This window comes from Callorhinchus milii, unplaced genomic scaffold (genome assembly GCF_018977255.1).
Source record: "Callorhinchus milii isolate IMCB2004 unplaced genomic scaffold, IMCB_Cmil_1.0 Scaffold3, whole genome shotgun sequence".
NCBI lineage: Eukaryota > Metazoa > Chordata > Chondrichthyes > Chimaeriformes > Callorhinchidae > Callorhinchus > Callorhinchus milii.
The window spans coordinates 28,594,631-28,613,655 of record NW_024704744.1 but is presented as its reverse complement, the minus strand read 5'-3'; the positions used below and the strand labels follow the sequence as shown (position 1 = coordinate 28,613,655).

Sequence of the window (19,025 nt, the reverse complement as noted above, 5' to 3'; positions counted from 1 at the left end):
ACTATGGTAAAAGCACAACCAAGCATATCCATAGTTGCTTTGTTTCACAATGAAATTTCTTGGTGTTAAAGAATTGCTTGGGCAATGGCTCTTTTATAATATTAAATAAATGGTGTTCTGTGTATATATCGCTGTGTTTTGTGAGTTTTGTTCAAAGGTTTTGTTCAAAGTTCCATGTTAGAAATTGCTGAAAAAGTGGTGAGTGCACTTCTAGTTATTCTTTCTATTAATCTATTTAACCAATAACATTCTTAAACACTAGTTTTTTTTTAATTGTGTTAACCGCTGGCAACAGTTTTTATTAGTATTCCTGATGGAGTTATAAAGCAAAATTTGCTTGCCCAATAGCACGTAAAATGTAAAATAGGTTTCATGATCCATGATGATGTACCTGGTTGCCAGTTTTCTCTCATTTCCTTCCATCTTCTCCTGAAAGCAGGGGGGTACTTCCACTAGCACCACAAACCCCTCCTGTGGGAGTGGTGGGATTTCCCACTGCAAAAATATAATGAAATGATCCCTAGTTTCAGCCGTTGGTGCAACTTAGACACATCGCCTCAACCATACAGCTATTATTGATTTGTACGCCTGCTGTGAAGGAGGGAACGACAGTCCCATACCCGACCCTCTCCTCCATCAGTGGGGGAACTGTCAGTCATTTGGCCCTGCTTTCTGGAACTTCACGCCGGAGTCTCCCTGACTCGCTCCTTACCTTTCCCCTTTTAAGCATGATTCAACTTACCCTTTTGCCAGCTGTTTGGGTCATGCTCTTCCCCACTCCTGCCCCAGCTCCAGGTCCAGAACAACTGTGTGAAGCACTTTGAGACATCCGCATGATATAAAAAGTGCCATAGAAATGGAAATTGTGTTGCATATCAAACATTTTGAATTAGTCACATGGCTAGATCATGTTTTACAGACATAGCATCCAGGCAAGCTGGCTGGCTGCTCAATTATAGACCTGCTGTAAAGTAATTGGATCCAGATGCTCACACTTAATTTGCTCTTACATTAATTTTATTGCTGCAGAGACTTACAAAGTATCGACATCAGCAACACAGCCAATGAGGGGGTCTGGAGAAAAAAAACAAATGTTCCATTGTAGCTATAGGCATTACCTTACACCTCATCACACTAGAGAATGGAAATCTCCACCCAATCTTAGCCTTTAAAACCATTTTGTCTTAAAATTTTAAATTGCACAGAATTGTGGAAAATTCTTCAATTCAGTATTAAGTTGAAAACTTTTTTTTCAGAACTGCAGAAACCCAGGTTCCAATTAAGATTGAATTTAAGATTTCTGGATAATCTTAATCTTAGGACAACCTAAAACTGGGTGTAATTTCAAGATTCAGTTTGAAGATCCTTCAATCGGTGTTACAAGTCAACTGAATATTAATTTATTAATAAATACTAATGATCCTTGTATTTGATAATGCTCCTGATCACATCTCCGAGACGTCTCAAAACGCTTCACAGAACGCATTGTAAAGTGAATTGACTGTATATTTGTGGGTGAAACACAGCAGCCAATTATGCACAGCAGTCCCACAAACAGTCGTGGATTGAGTGACCAATTTATTTTTGAAGGAATTATTACTCCCGGAAAAACAATCCGCCAATCAACTCACAACAGGGTTCCTACTTACTCCTAGGTAAACAGAGGCATGTGGAGTAAGGAAACTTGCCCAACATTTCGTCCTGCTGGGAACCGAACCCAGGTCTCTCGCTTGAGAAGAGAGTGCTCTAACCACTGAGCTACAGGACTCCACCATTTAAACCATAATCCTGGAGAGATAATTATCACTGTCAATGTCACATTGTTATAAATCCCACTATCCATATCTTTCAATATCTAGTGAAACCCTCTCCATTCCCCCCACCCCAACTTTGTCACAGTGGTTGGATCACTGATCACGCCACTTCAATACTGGTTTGTAGGATATTTACAGGTTGATATCTCAACATTTGAATTGAGATTGAACACTGTCATGCATACATGACTGCACTGTGACTCCACATGAAAGCCTCTTTTCTTTTGCAGCTGTGAATGATCCAGAACCTAATTGTTTTTGTTCAGTCTCTCAATTTGGCTTCCAAAGGATGCAAATAGCAGAACTATTCTGCTTTTCACAGTATTTAGTCATTTATAGCTTTTTGTCCACATCAATCCCTTTTTCATATTAATATGTGCAATTAATTTATTTAATATTTTCATATTCATATTAATGTACAGACTAGGACCGCCATCCTATACCTCCACCATATTGCCTTCCTCCGATCGTACCTTACACCAGACGGAGACAAAACACTCATTCGTACATTCATCACCTCCCGACTCAACTTTTCAAATGCCCCCTTTGCCAGTCTCCCCAGCTCCACCATGCACAGGATCCAGCTGATCCAAAACTCTACTGCCCCTCCTCCAGCTCAGTATCATGCTCCACCACTGTCAAGCGCTCTGGGACCCTACCCTGCATGAGGGGCACTATACAAATGCAAGTTGTTATTGTTGTTATAATGTTTATGATAGTCATTTTAGCAGAATATTCTTTACCTTTGCCTTAATTTAACTACCAAATTATGCAAATTGCAATATCAAGAGTGGCAAGTCCCGAGTATGATTTGGTCAGCTGTTTTGGTCTGGTCATTGATGGTGAAGATTTGCAGCATATCATCAGTAGGGTGAAATTAAGTTGTCACACAATGATATAAACTTAGCTCACTTTTTCTATTAATAGGAGGACAATCCAACGCTTGGTGATTCTACTTCAGTTAATGAAAAAGCTGACATCGAAGGATCCAAAAGCAACATTGCTCTGAACACTTGGAAGCCACAAGCCAGTTATCCAGTCAGGCTCACAAACAAGGGTTAAACATCTCATTTCCTGGTTGCTAAAATGTTGACTTTAGATGATTCAATCTGATTCTCCATTATTGCAAGGGCAGTAAATGTAGATAATTGTCTCGTGATTGTTAAATGTAATTGCTATCTGGATGAATAAAAAACAATATATTTCTCAGGAAAATTATACTATGACTTTTATTCAATACTGGGAAATCCTGGTGATGGATTTCTGCATGTGTCAGACACCCAGTTAACGAAAACAAAAGCATCACCAGTGGTGCCGTCCTTCAGAAGAGACTTTAAACTGAGGTCCCATTAGTGGACATCAACAATTCCATGACCCATTTCAAAATGCGATGATAATTAAAATTTTTTTTAGAATGAAAAAGGATTAGATTCAAGCATTTTTCTTGCCCCTCTATGTAAAATCTAGAATTCTAACTTTTTGTGTAGCCCTATTCCCTTGTACTCCTACATTTAAAGATCTTTGCCTCTATAATAAAGTACTAGGTATCTGCTACTCTACTCCATTGAGAATATTACTATCTTGTTTTCCTCCCAAAAAGTGCCACTTCATGTTTGTCTACTGAAGTCCATTTGCCACTTAGTTGCTCACTCATTTGTATCCTCCTGTAAATATCCTCCTTTGAGATGCTACCGACGTGAAGGGCGCTATATAAATGCAGTGGTGTTGTAAACATCTGCATTACTCCTCAGTTTAATCATTTAATCATCAGCAATCATCAGCAAATGTAGACATCTTAATCCCTTTTATATATAAGCCACTGATTACATCCCACCTGTCCAAAAAACATCCTTTAATCCTTCCTGCTTAGTTATCTCTCCTTTCCCATCTCTCTATTCATGCTGCTTCATTCCCCTCAATACCACATGTCTCAATTTTGCAACAAATATGCATGAGGCAGTTTTAGGACACCAGGGCATATACATATACCCAGAGAGTATTTAACAACAAGAACAGATTCCAAGTTCCACCATCCCTAAGTTCCAGCTAATACAAAACTCTCACATCCTCACCTGCAACAAACTCTATAAGTTCATCACATCGGTCCTCACCAGGCTCCTCTGACACTGCATCTCCCAATAGATCACTTCAAGGTCAAGAGGATGGGGGCCCAGCAGGCTGAGTGAGGATGGAGATGATAGGAACATGAAGCCTGATGCGGGAGAGGACATGGGCTACGTAGTTCTGGATGATCTGCAGCTTGTGTAGGAAGGGACTGGGAAGTGCGGCGAGGAGAGAATTGGAATAGTTAAGCCAAGAGGTGATAAAGGCATGGAATAAGAACAAGCCTTTCTCATCCTCTTCAGGGCTCATCCCAGCTCAGGTGCATAGCGAGCAATATAAAGCACTTTGAGAAGTCCTCCCAACATTAAAGGCACTCGTCCCTCACACCCTCCACCCCACCATCGGAGGTCACGCTTTCAGCCACTATGCCCCGATATTCTGGAACAATCCCCCTCAATACCTCCGCCTTGCTCCTTCTCTCCCATTTTTCAATTCCCACCTGTAAATTTTCCTCTTCGACTGTATTTACGGCCACCTCCCCCTTCCACCGGCTCAGAGTCAGGCTCTGCCACTGTTAAGCGCTCTGAGACGCTACCCTGCATGGAAGGCACTATATAAATGCAAGTTGTTTTTATATAAATGTAAATTGCGTTGTGTTTACTTCAGTTGCGCTTATAGCAATAGGTGGAGCCAAAAGCAATAGCATATATTTGCAGTGGTTTTCTTTCAACAGCAGAAGATTCAAGACTAAGTGTGGAAACAAGTTGTATATTTAAAACTTTAATAGTTTCCTCTTTTTTTNAACATTACAAAAGAATTTTACACAGTAAAATATCAAAGATTTTTTGTCGTGGTTTTGTGGCATCAGTTTATTAATATATATAAACCTGGTTAACCCATCACAAAGCTTTAATAGAATGTCTAAAGGAAGAGTTATATCAGTGAGATTTTCTGGATTTTCTTGCCAGTGCAAGGTCAGTTATGTAACAGTTGCAGATTAATTCTCACCACATGTAGTTTTTTCATTGCATGACTGCTCATTCAGCTCTTCCCCTCCCACTAAAACAATAGCATCAACAATTGAAAATGTCTACGTTTGAACAGTTGCAAGATTCACAGTCCCACAGTGTTATGCTGATATCTGCAAGGGATTCCTGATAATTTAAGGCCCCAAATAGCCTGAACCATTGTAAAGCATAGTGTGTGTCACTCTTATGTATCTGCAATAATTCCCAATGATCTCTGAGATGAGATCCAAGAAGAATAGTAACATTCAGAGTTAGAGTTTTCGAATTTTTTCTAGCTAAAGAAAAATGTGTGTTTGGTCTTGTTCAACCAGTCTTTTTGTACATTACATTCATACATCCTATTTTTGCAATCGTAAAGCTTCTTCAACGCAGTAAGAAAAAAGGCATGTGCGTCACTTTCCAATTATCAGCAGTCATCAAGTTAGAAAGCCAAAGGCACATTCATGTGTAGGTCAGTGTCAATCACTATTTAACCTCTTTGAGGTTTTTACCCCCAACATTTTGTAACCAGTGATAACATCCTGCACAATGTGTTAATTCATCCTTAAAATTTTACAAAATAAAATAACAGGATTTCATCCCTGAGGCACCAGTTCGACCTTGCCACTGAAAAATAGATCTATAAATCTGTTAAATAAGATAAATCCCCGGATGTCTTAAGGCTGAAAAGATTCAGTGGATGACTTAATACCAGTACAATATATTCTCCAGTTAATGAGAACAAATTAGCTTGAGTATCCTTGAGAAGTGTTTTTCATATTTATAGTGAAATTAAGGCTCTTTACTCCACTTTAGTGAATTGTAGGTAAAACAGTTCTGAAGATGCACTGAGAGTTGAAGGCATTATTGGTTCCAGTCGAGTGCAGTCACTGAGTGCTATTAGCATTGCCAGCTCTTCTCTGCCATTCCCACGTCAATACTGCTGGGCTGCTTAGTAATAGCGATTCAAACTCCTCGTAGCAGGAATATCAGGTTGTCCGTTCATCCAGATTTCCCGGATTATTCGCTCCCTCTCTTCCAGTCTCTGTGCCCTTTCCAGCTCTTCTGCCGAAGTAAAGACGTTCATATTTAAAGTTCTCTCAAAGCGTCGGTGCCGCCTGGCCGAGAGATCGGAGGTGGCATCCGAGTTATCGTCATCGCTGTCGTCCTCATCACTGTCCTCTTCAGCGGGGTGTTTGGCAGCCGGCTTCCTCAATTCAGTCCGGCAAGATATCCTCACTACCAGGGCACAGAGTGTTATAATGAGACCAATGCACACCCCAGACACAAAATATAAAGCAGATCTCTCAGGATTTTCTGTAAAAAAAACAAAACCAGTTAATGTATTTCAATAACGTTAAATAATGATATAAAAACATGGCATTCTTTTCTTTAATTGTGAATACCATTTCTCATCCAAACCACCCCGCATATTAGATATGTTGGAATAATTGCCCCCAGCTAGAATTACTTCGTGCCACCAAAGTCACAGCCCTTTAAACTGTGCTGGGCAGACAAGCCGAATGGAAATGCAATAGGTGAGACAAGCATAGGAAAATAAAAGTTTACATTTATGGAGAATACTAAAAATGTCATCATGTTGGCAGGTAAATGACCCATTAGCCTTATTCACTACTGAGGTGATGACTGTATTTTGGGGTATTTTAGTAGATTTTTCACTCAGAGATTTTTGTGTTTTACTTAATAATAAAAATAATATCATGTTGTTGAGATGTCTCAAAGCACTTCACAGGATATACTGTAAAGTTGATTGGCTGTATTTTCTGGGTGAAACGCGGCAGCCAATGGTGCCCGGCAATGTCCCACAAGCAGCCATGGAGTGAGTGACCAATTTTATTTGGGGGATTATTGGCCAGGACACCAGAGAAACTTCTGTCACTTTTCAAATAGTGCTATAGGACCTTTAACATCCACCTAACATCTAAAGACGGGACCTCGGTTTAACATCTTATCTGAAGGACGCCACCTCTGACAACAACAACAAGAAGATTACATTTGTATAGCGCCTGTCACGTCAAGAGGACGTCCCAAGGCGCTGGCAATGCAACACACCTCCAGCATTGTATTGGAACGTCAGCTTAGACTATGTGATTCCAAGTTCCGATGTGGGGCTTGAACCCACAATCTTCTGACTCAGAGGCGAGAGTGCTGTCACTGAGTCAGGCTGACACCATACAACAATACATGAAATACATGTGATGAGCATTTCAATTTGCAAATTACAACCTTCAATATGTTTGACCTGTACATTGATAAAGAGCAATTATACCATGTGGAATCACTCTGGATTTTGTCAAAAGTTGTTCCCCTTTGTCAGACACTGATACAATTGATCATCACAGGGATAATGAATGTCCCAGTGTGGCTGCTTACTTTTTTCACTAACTTTTGGTACCAGTAACTATCTTTTGGTACAATTGTGAGTTTCTCCTCTCTTAGAGAGAGAGAGATTAAGATTGTCCAGGTTGGGACAATGAGGAGTAAGTTCATCTTTCCTGCCTTCCCTACTTTGGCATTTACTCTTCATATGTTTAGTTGAGCTACCTAATTAGTTAGAAAATACAACTCTAGAACTTTGATAAACTACCAATTTGACCTATCCACAAAAGGTGGGAGAAGTGGCTCCAATATAGTGAATAATCAAGGTTCCACTGCCTTACCCTAATAGTGTAATAGAACGTCCTAGACGCGCAGTTATTCTGTACTCAATAACTTCTTAACCTTTTAAATTCCTCTCTATTATTCTTAACTGGGAACCGTAATTGGTGCCAACCTTTGTGTCCTTTGCCAAAGGTCTCCAAGTTGTCAGTCAACTAAACTATTGCTTGTTCTATCATTCATTGAAGCTCACACCATCACTCCTGCTGACAAATTTATTGACCCACTATACTAAGTATTTTCAAAATTTTCCTTTCATTTGAATTAATGGTAACCTAAGCGATAAAATAAGCTTCTATAAGATAAGACTCTGTTTCATTATAAACAGCAGTTAATACTTAACCCACGTAATAATTCATGAATCAAAATTAAATTCTCCTTATTGTAGCAAAGAATTTTGCCGTGCTGCATTGTTAATTTTTAACCTTTTGAATCTGCAGAATGAATTAGATTTATTCTGCAGCCTGTAGCTCAACAAAATCTCTTACATAGCAGCAGACTTTGAAAAGAAACTACAGTAATTTCTATAAATATTCATTAATATTGTAATGAAGAAACTATTTAAGGAACTTTAAGATAATGTATCCAGGTAGAGATGGTATTTTAACAGCAGTGTTTGTTCCTAAAAAACTGCAATTGAATTAATTTTATTTTTTTACCTAGCCCTTTCAAATATTTAACTCCATTCTAAGCAAATGTTGTGATGCGACACTTGTTGAGCTAAGCTATCTGTACACCTTTCATTCTACCCTCACCCCTCCATTCAATTACTCTGTGAAATTTGGTTGGAGCAACTGGTTAATGTATAGACACAGAGGTCAGTTGCCAGTGGGAGGGCATTTATTGCTTCCCGCCCACTACAGTTGGTGCCAAAGTTGAGCAGCAGTAAAAGGTGGAGCGCCTCGCAATCACATCATGGATCATTAACATTCAGCTTGTGCAGCAACTCTGGATGAATTGCTTTAAGGCTCTTTCTTTGCCAGGTTGCACCTGGAAACTAATGAAACTAAAGATTTTAAGCCTTCTTCCAATCGGCATTTGATGCCAGATGTCTTATCTACTCCCAAATCGTCTCATGGTACAAATAAAAAAAACACTTCTGAATCTCTGCATTCCTGTAGGATGAACTGAAAAAGCAATGTTCTCTTCAGTGAGATTAGTTGCATGTCAGTGCAGTTTTTATTGTGAATGGATGGCAGACTAATCATATCCAGCATGTTCCTGAAATGGGGAACAATGAGAGTTTACATGGATTTTATTTTTGATTCATATTTATACATTTTCTAGAACAAAGTTACAAAGTTCGATGGTGGGGGAGGGAATAAGCTTTGGTATGCTGTGTTAAATATCTACATAGGTATGCCTAGATACAACCAGTTTACAGCATAGCAAGGTAATGCGGCGTGACAAAAACAGACATTTAATTATTAACCACTGTTTAGAGATGAATGTGCCTGTATTGTATTTTGCAGCAAGCCAGTGAAATTATTCATCTATTTAGTATTACTGCAGCATTTCTGCAGAAAATTTACAAGAAAAATATTGGGATACTTTAGCTAATTCAGAGGCTACCGAAGATAATCTCAGCAGTCATTTTGCTAAATGGATACAAAAAATTACGGGCAATGTTAACATGCCTTTGCAGTCTGTTTTGTCTCTTTGTGTTGACTATTCAAAGGTGGTAGTTTTAGACAGCCCTGGCTCCTATGAAGCTGAGATCAGCCTGCCGTAAAACTCCGCTGCTGAGATTTACGATACAGTCTCTACAGTGCTAACATTGCAAACACAAGTTGCATACTTTTGTCTCAGGTGTTGTTAAAAGTAAGATTACGAAAATAGCACTCTGTAGTTGATGTTACCGGCAATGTGACAATGTCACCACATTGCCAATCGCCTGTTCTTCAAGTAAACTGGAAACATGTCAATAGACAGTTACTCTGATGACATAAGCCTTTTACATGATTGCTGTATATTTGACAAGTACTGTTGGCATTGTGTGGGTGAGCTCACTGCTCATGACATCTTTATATTGCAAAGCAATGTGAAAATAGGAGAAGCTGCTGATTTAATGGAATTCCTGCCATTTTCTCTACAGGATAACATTAAAACAGAAGGGGAAAGCAAGGGATTAGAGTAGATTGTTTTAGTGGTAGGGAGATAGCACCAGCATAGAATGGCCTCTTTCTATGTTGTGAACCTTCTGTAAGTTTATAAATGCAAGTTATTGTTGCATTTTAAAAAATACAGTATACTACTTCAAAATAAACTGCTACATTTATACTACTCAGAGTTTTTTTGAGGACCGATTATATCCAGTTTAAAAAGAATGTAAAATGTAATTACACAAAAGCTTTCTCATCAGCTTTGCAGTACAAAAACGACCTGAATCTATTTGAAATACGTACTTCATACCCTCCTGCTCAATGGATTCAGAAGGTAACAGGTAGAACATTTTGTGGAAACATATTTAAGCTGCAGTTTTCCCACTTTCCTGCTTCTAAGCTTCCCTGTAGCAAGCTCTGATCTCAGATGAGATGATGGGTAGGTCACAAGACACATTAGAGCAAAGAAAATCCTTCAGCCCATTTGATCTCATCCTCCAATAATACCCACCCTACCATCTTCTCGTTAAAAACATCAAACTGTTCCTTCAATAATCCCATGTCCTAGACTCACCATTTCAAATACCCACTATCTTTATTGACCAGCTCCCAAGCTTCTTTCAGCAATAATTTGTAGACTAACTATTCTTCTTGTCAAAAAGCTACATCAGCTAGATCAGTAACAGAGAGGTCCAATTTGCAAGAATTGCGACATGATTCTAAATAGCAGATGCTGCTGTAGTCACATACATTTCAGACCAATCCTCTGAAACTCTGTTAGCATGCTGATCAGCGCTTTGACTTGCATAAAGTTACATATGTCATGGAAACAGCAAACTAGTCCATGCCCCTATTTATACACCCCTCCTATCCTGTCACTCATACCCTTCTATTCCCTACTCCCTCATGTATTCATCAAGTTTTCTCTTAAATATATTGATACTTTTGCTTCAAACATGGCTTCCAGCAGTGAGTTCCACATTCTCACCACCCTCAGTGATCATGCTGTGAGGCTGTGGAGAAAAGGTGCAATTCATCTACCTACTTCTAAAAGTGACATTCTACATTGTCATTCTAACATGTTTTGATCTGGAGGCAATTCAGAACTTGAAACTTTGGAGCAAATGAGGGCAGATTTCCAGCAGTTTTGACCCTTGGTTCTAGATTAATAGTCCCAGTCCAATTGTTATTAGCAATCACAACTTTAGATTTGGAGATCTGAGCAATGTAGTTCTTAACCTGCATTCACGTTTGGATTTAGATTCACTGGACTATACTCATCTCTATTGTTTTTGCTTAATCTCTTTGAACAGCCTATGTCCGAAATGGTTTTATCATATCAACACAGTTCTGGGCAACGAATGTCAAAGACGGCTATTAAGCTATTAATCCTCTGAGTATTGAAAGGTTTTTTTTCTACTGTTATTTAGCTTTGATAATAAGAGACATTTCTTTCATAAAACATTGTTTACTCCATAAAAAAAAATGTTTAATACAATTTTATTGATTTACATAATTATAAAGTTTTTGATTTGTGCCGTGCTGTTCCTTTTTTGTATTTTATGAAAATAGATGTTTTGTTAGTCCTTTTGTAAAAACTGTAATTAAATTGTTTCACTGTAATATCAAATTGTTTCATTGTAATATCAAGCAATATTTTTCACTGGACCAAATTGACGCAAGCTTTTGGAGTCACACAGATTCCTTCACCAGTTAAGGTTAGCAGCTAAACAAAAGGCTATTCAGTGTCTGGGAACCATAGCCAAAACTAGAGTGTTATAGAAAGGGTGTTTTCTATTGTTTCATTGTATGCAAAAATGTTTTGAGACATTTTGCCTTTCAAGGGACTCTAAATTTGCAGCTTTCTTCGCTAAACATGCTACAATGCAGCCTACAGCAATTCTAGTCAAGTATCAAGGCAGATTTCATCAAAGGATCAAGTACAGTTCAGGGTACTGAATGTGCCAGGGAGGGTGCTGGATAAAGTCCTAGGATAAGCTATTTATAAACAGCTGAAAGAACAGCATCAAACAAAACTTTCCCCCCATTTTGAATGAGAACTAAAACAATCCCTTATCGGAAAATAAAATTTGACTCAACTTGAAGCAAGTAATCCAAAAAAAATGCAGAAGCGCAAAAACATCAGCGCAAGATACAAGTTTACAATTTCAATAAAAATCTAAAACATTTTGAAAGAGGCAGATGCATCAAAGAGTAGCTGAATATTGGACAGTTTCATTTTGTATTAAATTATTCACTTGGAAAATGCAAAAAATTGCTGATGTACCTGTGATATAAGAATAAGCTGCCAGTATGTTGCTGAGTAACTCCATCTCAGTCTGAATGCCTCTCGTCTCCATGGTACGATCCAGAAGTCGCACATCTGTCTCATCCACTGGTGGTGGCAGGGGCTTAGTGTCCATTGGGTAACTGGAAGGAGATCTTCCTTTCTTCTTTTCTTCTAAGTGCAGAAAAATACAAGTTAAATTTGAAAGCAATCAAATACTATCTAGTACGTAGCATCACCCACCCCCTCTGATCAATTAATTGAACATTCCATTGCCCTATTGGATTTACTATCAATTCCAAAGAAAAGATTGCTGACATGCACAAACACTACAAATATGTGTGCAGCAAAAATCCTGTAACTGGATTGCAACTCGCCACGTACATCTCAACTATAGTAATACTCTTCTTAGACTTTAGACCAAGCACATTAAGCCATTGTTCTCCAATTCTACAAAACTAAGAGGCGGAGCCCTTTGAAATTTTATTGCCACCTCCAAAGTCGCTTTTATTGTATTTAGTATAGACAAGATACAACTTCCTCTCACAAGTGAAAGATAAGGGATGTTAATAATTTAATTTCAATGTGCAAAGGATTGGCATTGCTTCTGTAAGAGATGATTGAGTCGTTATCAGTTACCTCCCAGGCTTCATCTGGAACAGTTAAAAGTTAATAGATGACAAACAAGTTCTGATTCTATTTTATGTTCAATATCTTTAGTTCGGTTGCTATGGAAAATCTAAAGAGCAGATTTCACGATAATTCAGACATGGCCGCATGTTGGTCTGAAACACATTTAAATATAACACTGCTTCCGACCAGCACAATCCTGCCTTTGTTTCAATATTTTGTTTATATAAAAAAGGAAATTATTCAATGATTTTATCCAGAGCTGTTATAGTGAGTGCTGATTTTGCAATGTACAGAAATTAGATGACACTCATCCATGTTATAAATTGTTATAAATTATTATAAATAGCATATTTGTTTCTAAGCACAACAGAGTAATTGTTGGGTGCATTTCATTACTACTATTTTGGGAATTTTTATTGACTCTGAATATTTGCTCATTAATGACAGAGTGAAAAATAGGATGTGTGAAGTCTTAATTATCACCTGTAATAACTGTCACATTATTGATAAAGCTGGTCAAGACAGTTGATGACTAACAGGTGTAATACAGGTGATAATTCGGGTATAAATCACCCCGCCCCAGCCCGCAAAGCACGGCAGCTGGAATACTAAAATAAAATCCAAGTTAAGCCAGTATCATGCGAACCAACACTTCAAATACTTTTTACTGCAGACAAACAGCCACCACTGCCAGCTTCACACCAACACATTGTCAATATCCTCAGAGCTTTTAATATCCTCATCCATGTCAGATATTTATTATTTAAAGATATAAAACAGCCTTATATTCCTCCTCAGGGCATGGCTGCATTAGGGTGACAGACTTTCTTGTGGAGTCCTGTAGGTTAGTGGTTAGAGCACTCGCCTCACAAGAGAGTGGACCTAGGTTTGATTCCCGGGCAGGGCAAAATGTTTACTCCTCATGCCTCTTGTTTACCTAGTAGTAAGCAGGAAACCAGTTGTTAGTAGATTGGTGGATTGCTTTTCTGGAGGTAATAATCCCTTCAAATAAAATTAAATAAATATATAAACAAATAAACAATAATTTGGTCACTCAATCCACAACTGTTGTGGGATACTGCTGTTTATACAGACAATTCACTTTACAGCGCCTTGTGAAGTACTCAAATTCGTGATAAGGTGCTGTATGAAATGCAAGGATTATAATTATTATTATGATTATTTCTTTCATCAATCCCATCCCAGCTTATTTACTCCATGGAAATGAAACACGACAATATAATTTATAGAGACTTTCTTGTCAGAAGGACATTTCAAAGTACTTTGCTTAGCTAACTGAGTACCTCCCGATGTGAAAGGCGCTCTCTAAATGCAATCTTGTTGTTGTTGTACCCAAGCTGGGGGCGATGGGAGCTGGGGGTGCGGGCTGGGGAATAAGGAAGATGATCAAAAGACCAATTGAAGAGGTGAGTCTTGAGGCGGGTTTTAAAAGGAGAGAGGAGGGAGGCAAAGTATGAGCCAAAGGGACTCTGGGAAGGGATTTTAGAGAGTAGGAGCAGAATGGCTGAAAACTAATCCACTGATGGTGGGCGGATAGGGCAGGGGACATGAAGGACATGAATCAGGGCAGTGTTCATTGAGTGGAGGAAGGGGCTGGGTCAGTAGGGTTTGAGCAGGTCACAGAGGTAGATTGAAGCAGTGTTCTACTGAAGCAACCAACAAATTAATAGAAAATAACCTTTGCATTAGATATAGGTTCTTATCATACTGAAACATCTCAAAGGGCTTCACAAAGATTTTCTGTGTATTTGTAAATGCACATGGCAGACAATTTGCGCACAGAAATATCCCACAAACAGCTACGAAGTGAATGGCCATTTTTTTTGTGTGGAGCATTGTTGGCCAGGACACTGGAAGAAACTCCCTTCTCTTTTTACGAGTGCCATAAAGTCTTTAACATTCACTTGAACAGGCAGACTGGACCTCAGTTAAACATCTCATCTAAATTACGGCACTTGGACAATACAGTGCTCCTGCACCGCACTGGAATGTAGACTATGAGCTCAAAGTCTCAACGTGGAGCTCAAACCCAAAATCTACTGATTCAGAGGTGAGCATGCTACCAACTAAACCAGGATAACACCTTAGAAAATATTAACAATTCCCATAAGTACTTATGCTTCCCGGTTACTCCTGGTCTAATATTCCCTTCTAGAATGGTCCAAAATGGCTTACCTGGCAAAGACGTTTCAGTTATAAAAGGCAGCACATCATGGGAGAAGACACCATCCCTGATAATGTTAGGGTCGTGAGCTCTGGGGTGAAGGGGAAGATTTGGGTGGTGGAACCCTTGATAGTGAGTTGGCTTGGGGTTGGTTTCATCCAGCAGTTTCTTTGGCACTGTGAATAGAAAAGCAAACATTATTTGTGCTGAGTCATTATTAAAGCTGGGCTACAAGAAGACAGTATCCTTTTTGTAAATCTAAATGGGCTTAATTAAAATCGTAAATCAAACCCACCGTTCTCTCTTACACAACCATTGCTTTCAGAAACATCAAGCTATGGACAGGCTTTGCCAAACATAATAACACAGCGACACAGAGTCAAACCAACAATTATATAATCTGGTCAGTCTGTCTCACACAGGACTTTGCAAGTGAAAAAATAATGTAAAACCCACACTACTTGGAACCAGCAGATAGAGTACAATTTGAAAGCATTCTCAAATGCTTTGTGTAGCATTTTAAAGACAAGCTTTGGGCAGGTATCTTCAAAAGAGCATTGAAGCATTGGTTCAGAGGGGAGCACGGAGAATGATTACAGGACTGTCCTAAGCTATTAAGAGAAGCACAGCTAAAGCTGCTCTTGGGGCAAAAAGAACAATCAACAACAACAACAAGATTCCATTTATGGAGCGCCTTTCACATCGGGAGGACGTCCCAAGGCGCTGGACAGTTGGGTCAGGACCCGAGCAGGGGAGAAATGGTCAGGGTGAGGGGAGGGAAGGGAGGGAGCGAGGAGGGGTTAGAGAGTCGAGAGGGGAGCTGAAGGTACGGTCAAAGAGGAAGGTCTTGAGACCGGCCTTGAAGGAGGAAAGGGAGGAAGCAAGGCACTGGGGGATGGAGTTCCAGATGAGGAATGAGGAAGAAATGAGGAAGAACAATGAGGAAGAAAATGATCTAGGTCTTTAAAACGTTCAGTGGCATAGATGAGGTGGATGTAAGCATTCGAGTTGGATGATGAGAGCACAACTAGGGATCGTATGTTTATGTTTGAAACTAATCGCCCACAAATATACGGTCAATTCACTTTACAGTCTATGCTGTGAAGAGCTTTGAGATGTCGAGAAGACGTGAAAAGCGCTCTATTAAATGCAAGGATTATTATATATATTATTGTATGATAGCTTCAAGCAAAACAAGAAATTAGATTCTCTTCTCTTCCTCCCCCTTTCCCAGCCACAATCATGTGCACCACATAGTGCGTGTACAACAGATTCCCCATAATAGGCAATGCAGCATCTTCAAAATAAACCTGGGACAAGCCTCTGGTTGAGTGCAGCAGTAAAGCTTATGGAAATAGGTACAGACTAAGATGAGCAAATTGACATCAATCAAACACAATGCCACTTGGGTCCATTAAGTTACTCTTTGCATAGACAAGTTTAACTCCAGTAAAACCTATCCTATCATGCACTCCACCTTCCATGCTCAATTTCATAGGGAACATTCTGCATAGGTGCTCTTGAATGACTAAAGATTAGTAAACAACACCACCACCCAAATTACATTTGTATTGCGCCTTTCATGATGGGAGGTCGTCCCAAGGCGCTGGACAGTAAGTATTTCGGACCCAAGCTGGGGAACGGGATCAAGGAGGGTGGAGGGCAGCAGGGGAAGGAGGGTGATTGAATGCACAGTCAAAGAGGAGGATCTTGAGAGAGGCAAGGGAGGGGCTGAGGCGAAGGGCCTGCAGGATGGAGTTCCAAAGGGTGTCGGTAGAGTGGCTGAAGGCCCGCCTGCCAATGGTGGAGTGGGGAGGGCGAGGCGAGGGACATGAAGTAGGCTGGAGCCCGCTGAGTGGAGGGAGCGGGCAGGTTGGTAGGCAGTTAGCAGGTCGCAGAGGTAGTGGGGAGCAAGGCCATGGAGGGCTTTGAAGGTGAGAACCAGGATCTTGAACTGTATCCTCTGTGTGTTGGGAAGCCAGTGGAGTCAGGCAAGGATGGGGGTGATAGGGTCATGGAGCCTGGTGCAGGAGAGAACACGGGCTGCAGAGTTCTGGATAATCTGCAGCCCATGGAAGGAGGAGTTGGGGGAGGCCGACAAACATAGTTTGCATAGTCGAGTTATGAATGCGCGTATGAGGGTCTCAGCGGCCTGCCGTGTGAGACAGTGGTGGAGCCGTGCGATCTTGCAGAGGTGGGAGAAGGCAGAGCGGGTCATGGCGCAGATGTGGGGAAGAAAGGATAGTTGAGGGTCAAACAAGACACCAAGGTTCTGGACTGGCTCAGTGAGGTGGAGTGTGCATCTTTGGAGAAGGATAGAGTGGTCAATGGTATCGAAGACAGCAGAGAAGTCAAGGAGGATGAGTAGGCAGAGGGAGCCCTGATCGCAGATGGGCAAAATGTAATTTGTCACAAACCTGCTTCTGTGCTGCTGGGTCAGATTCACTCACAAGATGATCACAAGGTCAATATCGATTAAACTGCTCTTCCCTTTGCCAAAGGGAAGTGGGGAGAATGAAGGGAAGGTCAGGTTTAAACTGTGTAATAAAATATGCTAATTCTGGAGTTTGTTTCCTAATCTTTGGGCATTAGTGAGCATATGTGCAGAACTGTCCCCAAATTGTATGCAGAGGGTGGAAAGCATCATAGTGCAAGTTTTGCCATGTCTTTGCAAGGAGTTAAACTTGTCTTTCACAAAGAGCGACTTGACCGCTCCAAGTGGTCTTTACCCTTTTAATGCTTTCTTACAAACTTATTGAGCTGAAGGAGAAAACGGTGATTTTATTGGTTATGATATAGCTGGATTCCAATATTGTGAAAACCTGTCACTTTGTTATTTGATCAAAACTGATTCGGCAGAAAACTAGTTACTACCTGAACTTGGGAGTGGTAACTGCTTCAGTTGGATTTAATCAGAATCCCATTTCCTACGTGGAACAAAACTCTAAAACCAAACGTTGATTGAACTTAAAAGCTATTCTGAAAACATTTTGTTCAAATCAACAATACATTCGATGCCTATCCAAAATAACCAGAGTACAATGAATCCAGATACTGTTGAAATTAAACAGGATGAGTGAAGACATTAAAGTTATGAATATTAAATTGCACAAATGTCTTGTGATGCTTAAAGATCAGAGGGTACCAGGATTCATTGTAAAATGTAGTGATTGTATTTTATAGATGAATCTGGCAACCAATTTGTCTCACAAAGAGCTATGAAGTGAATGAGCAGTTTTATTTACAAGATTGGTGACCAGGACACCAGGATAAAACTCTTCTCTCTTTTCGAATAATACTAAAGGATCTTTAAAAGTTCAGCTGAATAAGGAAATGGGCATAAAGATCCCATGGCACTATTTGAAAAGAAAAGGGAGATTTCCTCATTGTCCTGGCCAACAATCTTCAAATAAAGTTGGTCAATCAATTCAGGTTTTTTGTTGTAGTTAAATTGGCTGCTTCATTCACCCAAAATACTTATTTCTCATTGAGCTCCCATAACAAACAAAAGTGAACTTGCAAGGAGGTCAGAGGAGAAAAAGTGTTAAAGAAAAAGTGTACCTAAGGCATCACAAAGTTCCAGAACTGGCAGAAACTCGTCCAAATATTAGTTCAAGACTGAGCTAAGGACTTTGCGTAACATGCAATCAAAAACTGTCAGCCACAAATGTACTATTTTGGTCAGTTGATAAATGCACCAACGTAAAATGTTCCCAGTGTCAAGGGAGCTGTTGATCAGTGACGGAGAGGCAAGATAGAAGACCACACAGAATAATAAACTGAAGAAAAGGTTAAGGAAGGATAACAAGGTTTATGGGAAGAAAAATGAAAACATTTAATAATCTAAAAATGAGTACACTGCAAGAATGTGGAAAAAAGGGCAGGGAAATAGTACTGAAAAGCACTGTACTTTAAAAGAGCGAGCACAGGCATGATGGACTGAATAGCCTTCTTCTGTGCTGTAAATTTCTGTGGCTCTATTAGTGTAGAAGGTGTTTGAATAATTATAATCTGGAATGAAAACACTCTGCTTGCCTTTGCCTGCTACGGTGCAAGTTGACAGCGCAAAGGCATCAAATTGAGAACGGAGTCTATTTGTGCACAGCAATATCTCACAAACAACCATGAAATTAATCAATTTAACTGGAGGATTGTTGTTCACGACACCAGAAGAAACTCCCTTCCCTTTTCGAATAGTGCCTTGAGATCTTTAAGGTCTATCGGAACAGGCCGACAGGACCTTGGTTAACCTTT

At 39.8% G+C, this 19,025-nt stretch overlaps 1 protein-coding gene across 3 annotated transcripts in view; it reads right to left on the bottom strand.

Annotated features, from left to right (window-relative positions):
* Positions 1-4,642: 4,642 nt before the first annotated feature.
* Positions 4,643-19,025, bottom strand: part of LOC103185001 (protein eva-1 homolog A) — a 162,178-nt gene continuing 147,795 nt past the window's right edge. For 2 of the 3 annotated variants that reach the window (XM_007903307.2, XM_007903310.2), the window contains 3 exons: positions 14,783-14,947; positions 11,954-12,127; positions 4,643-6,202 (listed from right to left, as the gene is read on the bottom strand). In XM_007903307.2, the coding sequence (XP_007901498.1) occupies positions 5,838-6,202; positions 11,954-12,127; positions 14,783-14,947 (704 nt within the window). In that variant the 3' untranslated portion in view covers positions 4,643-5,837. The remainder of the gene's footprint in view (positions 6,203-11,953; positions 12,128-14,782; positions 14,948-19,025) is intronic. The other variant, XM_007903308.2, reaches the window with a different exon arrangement.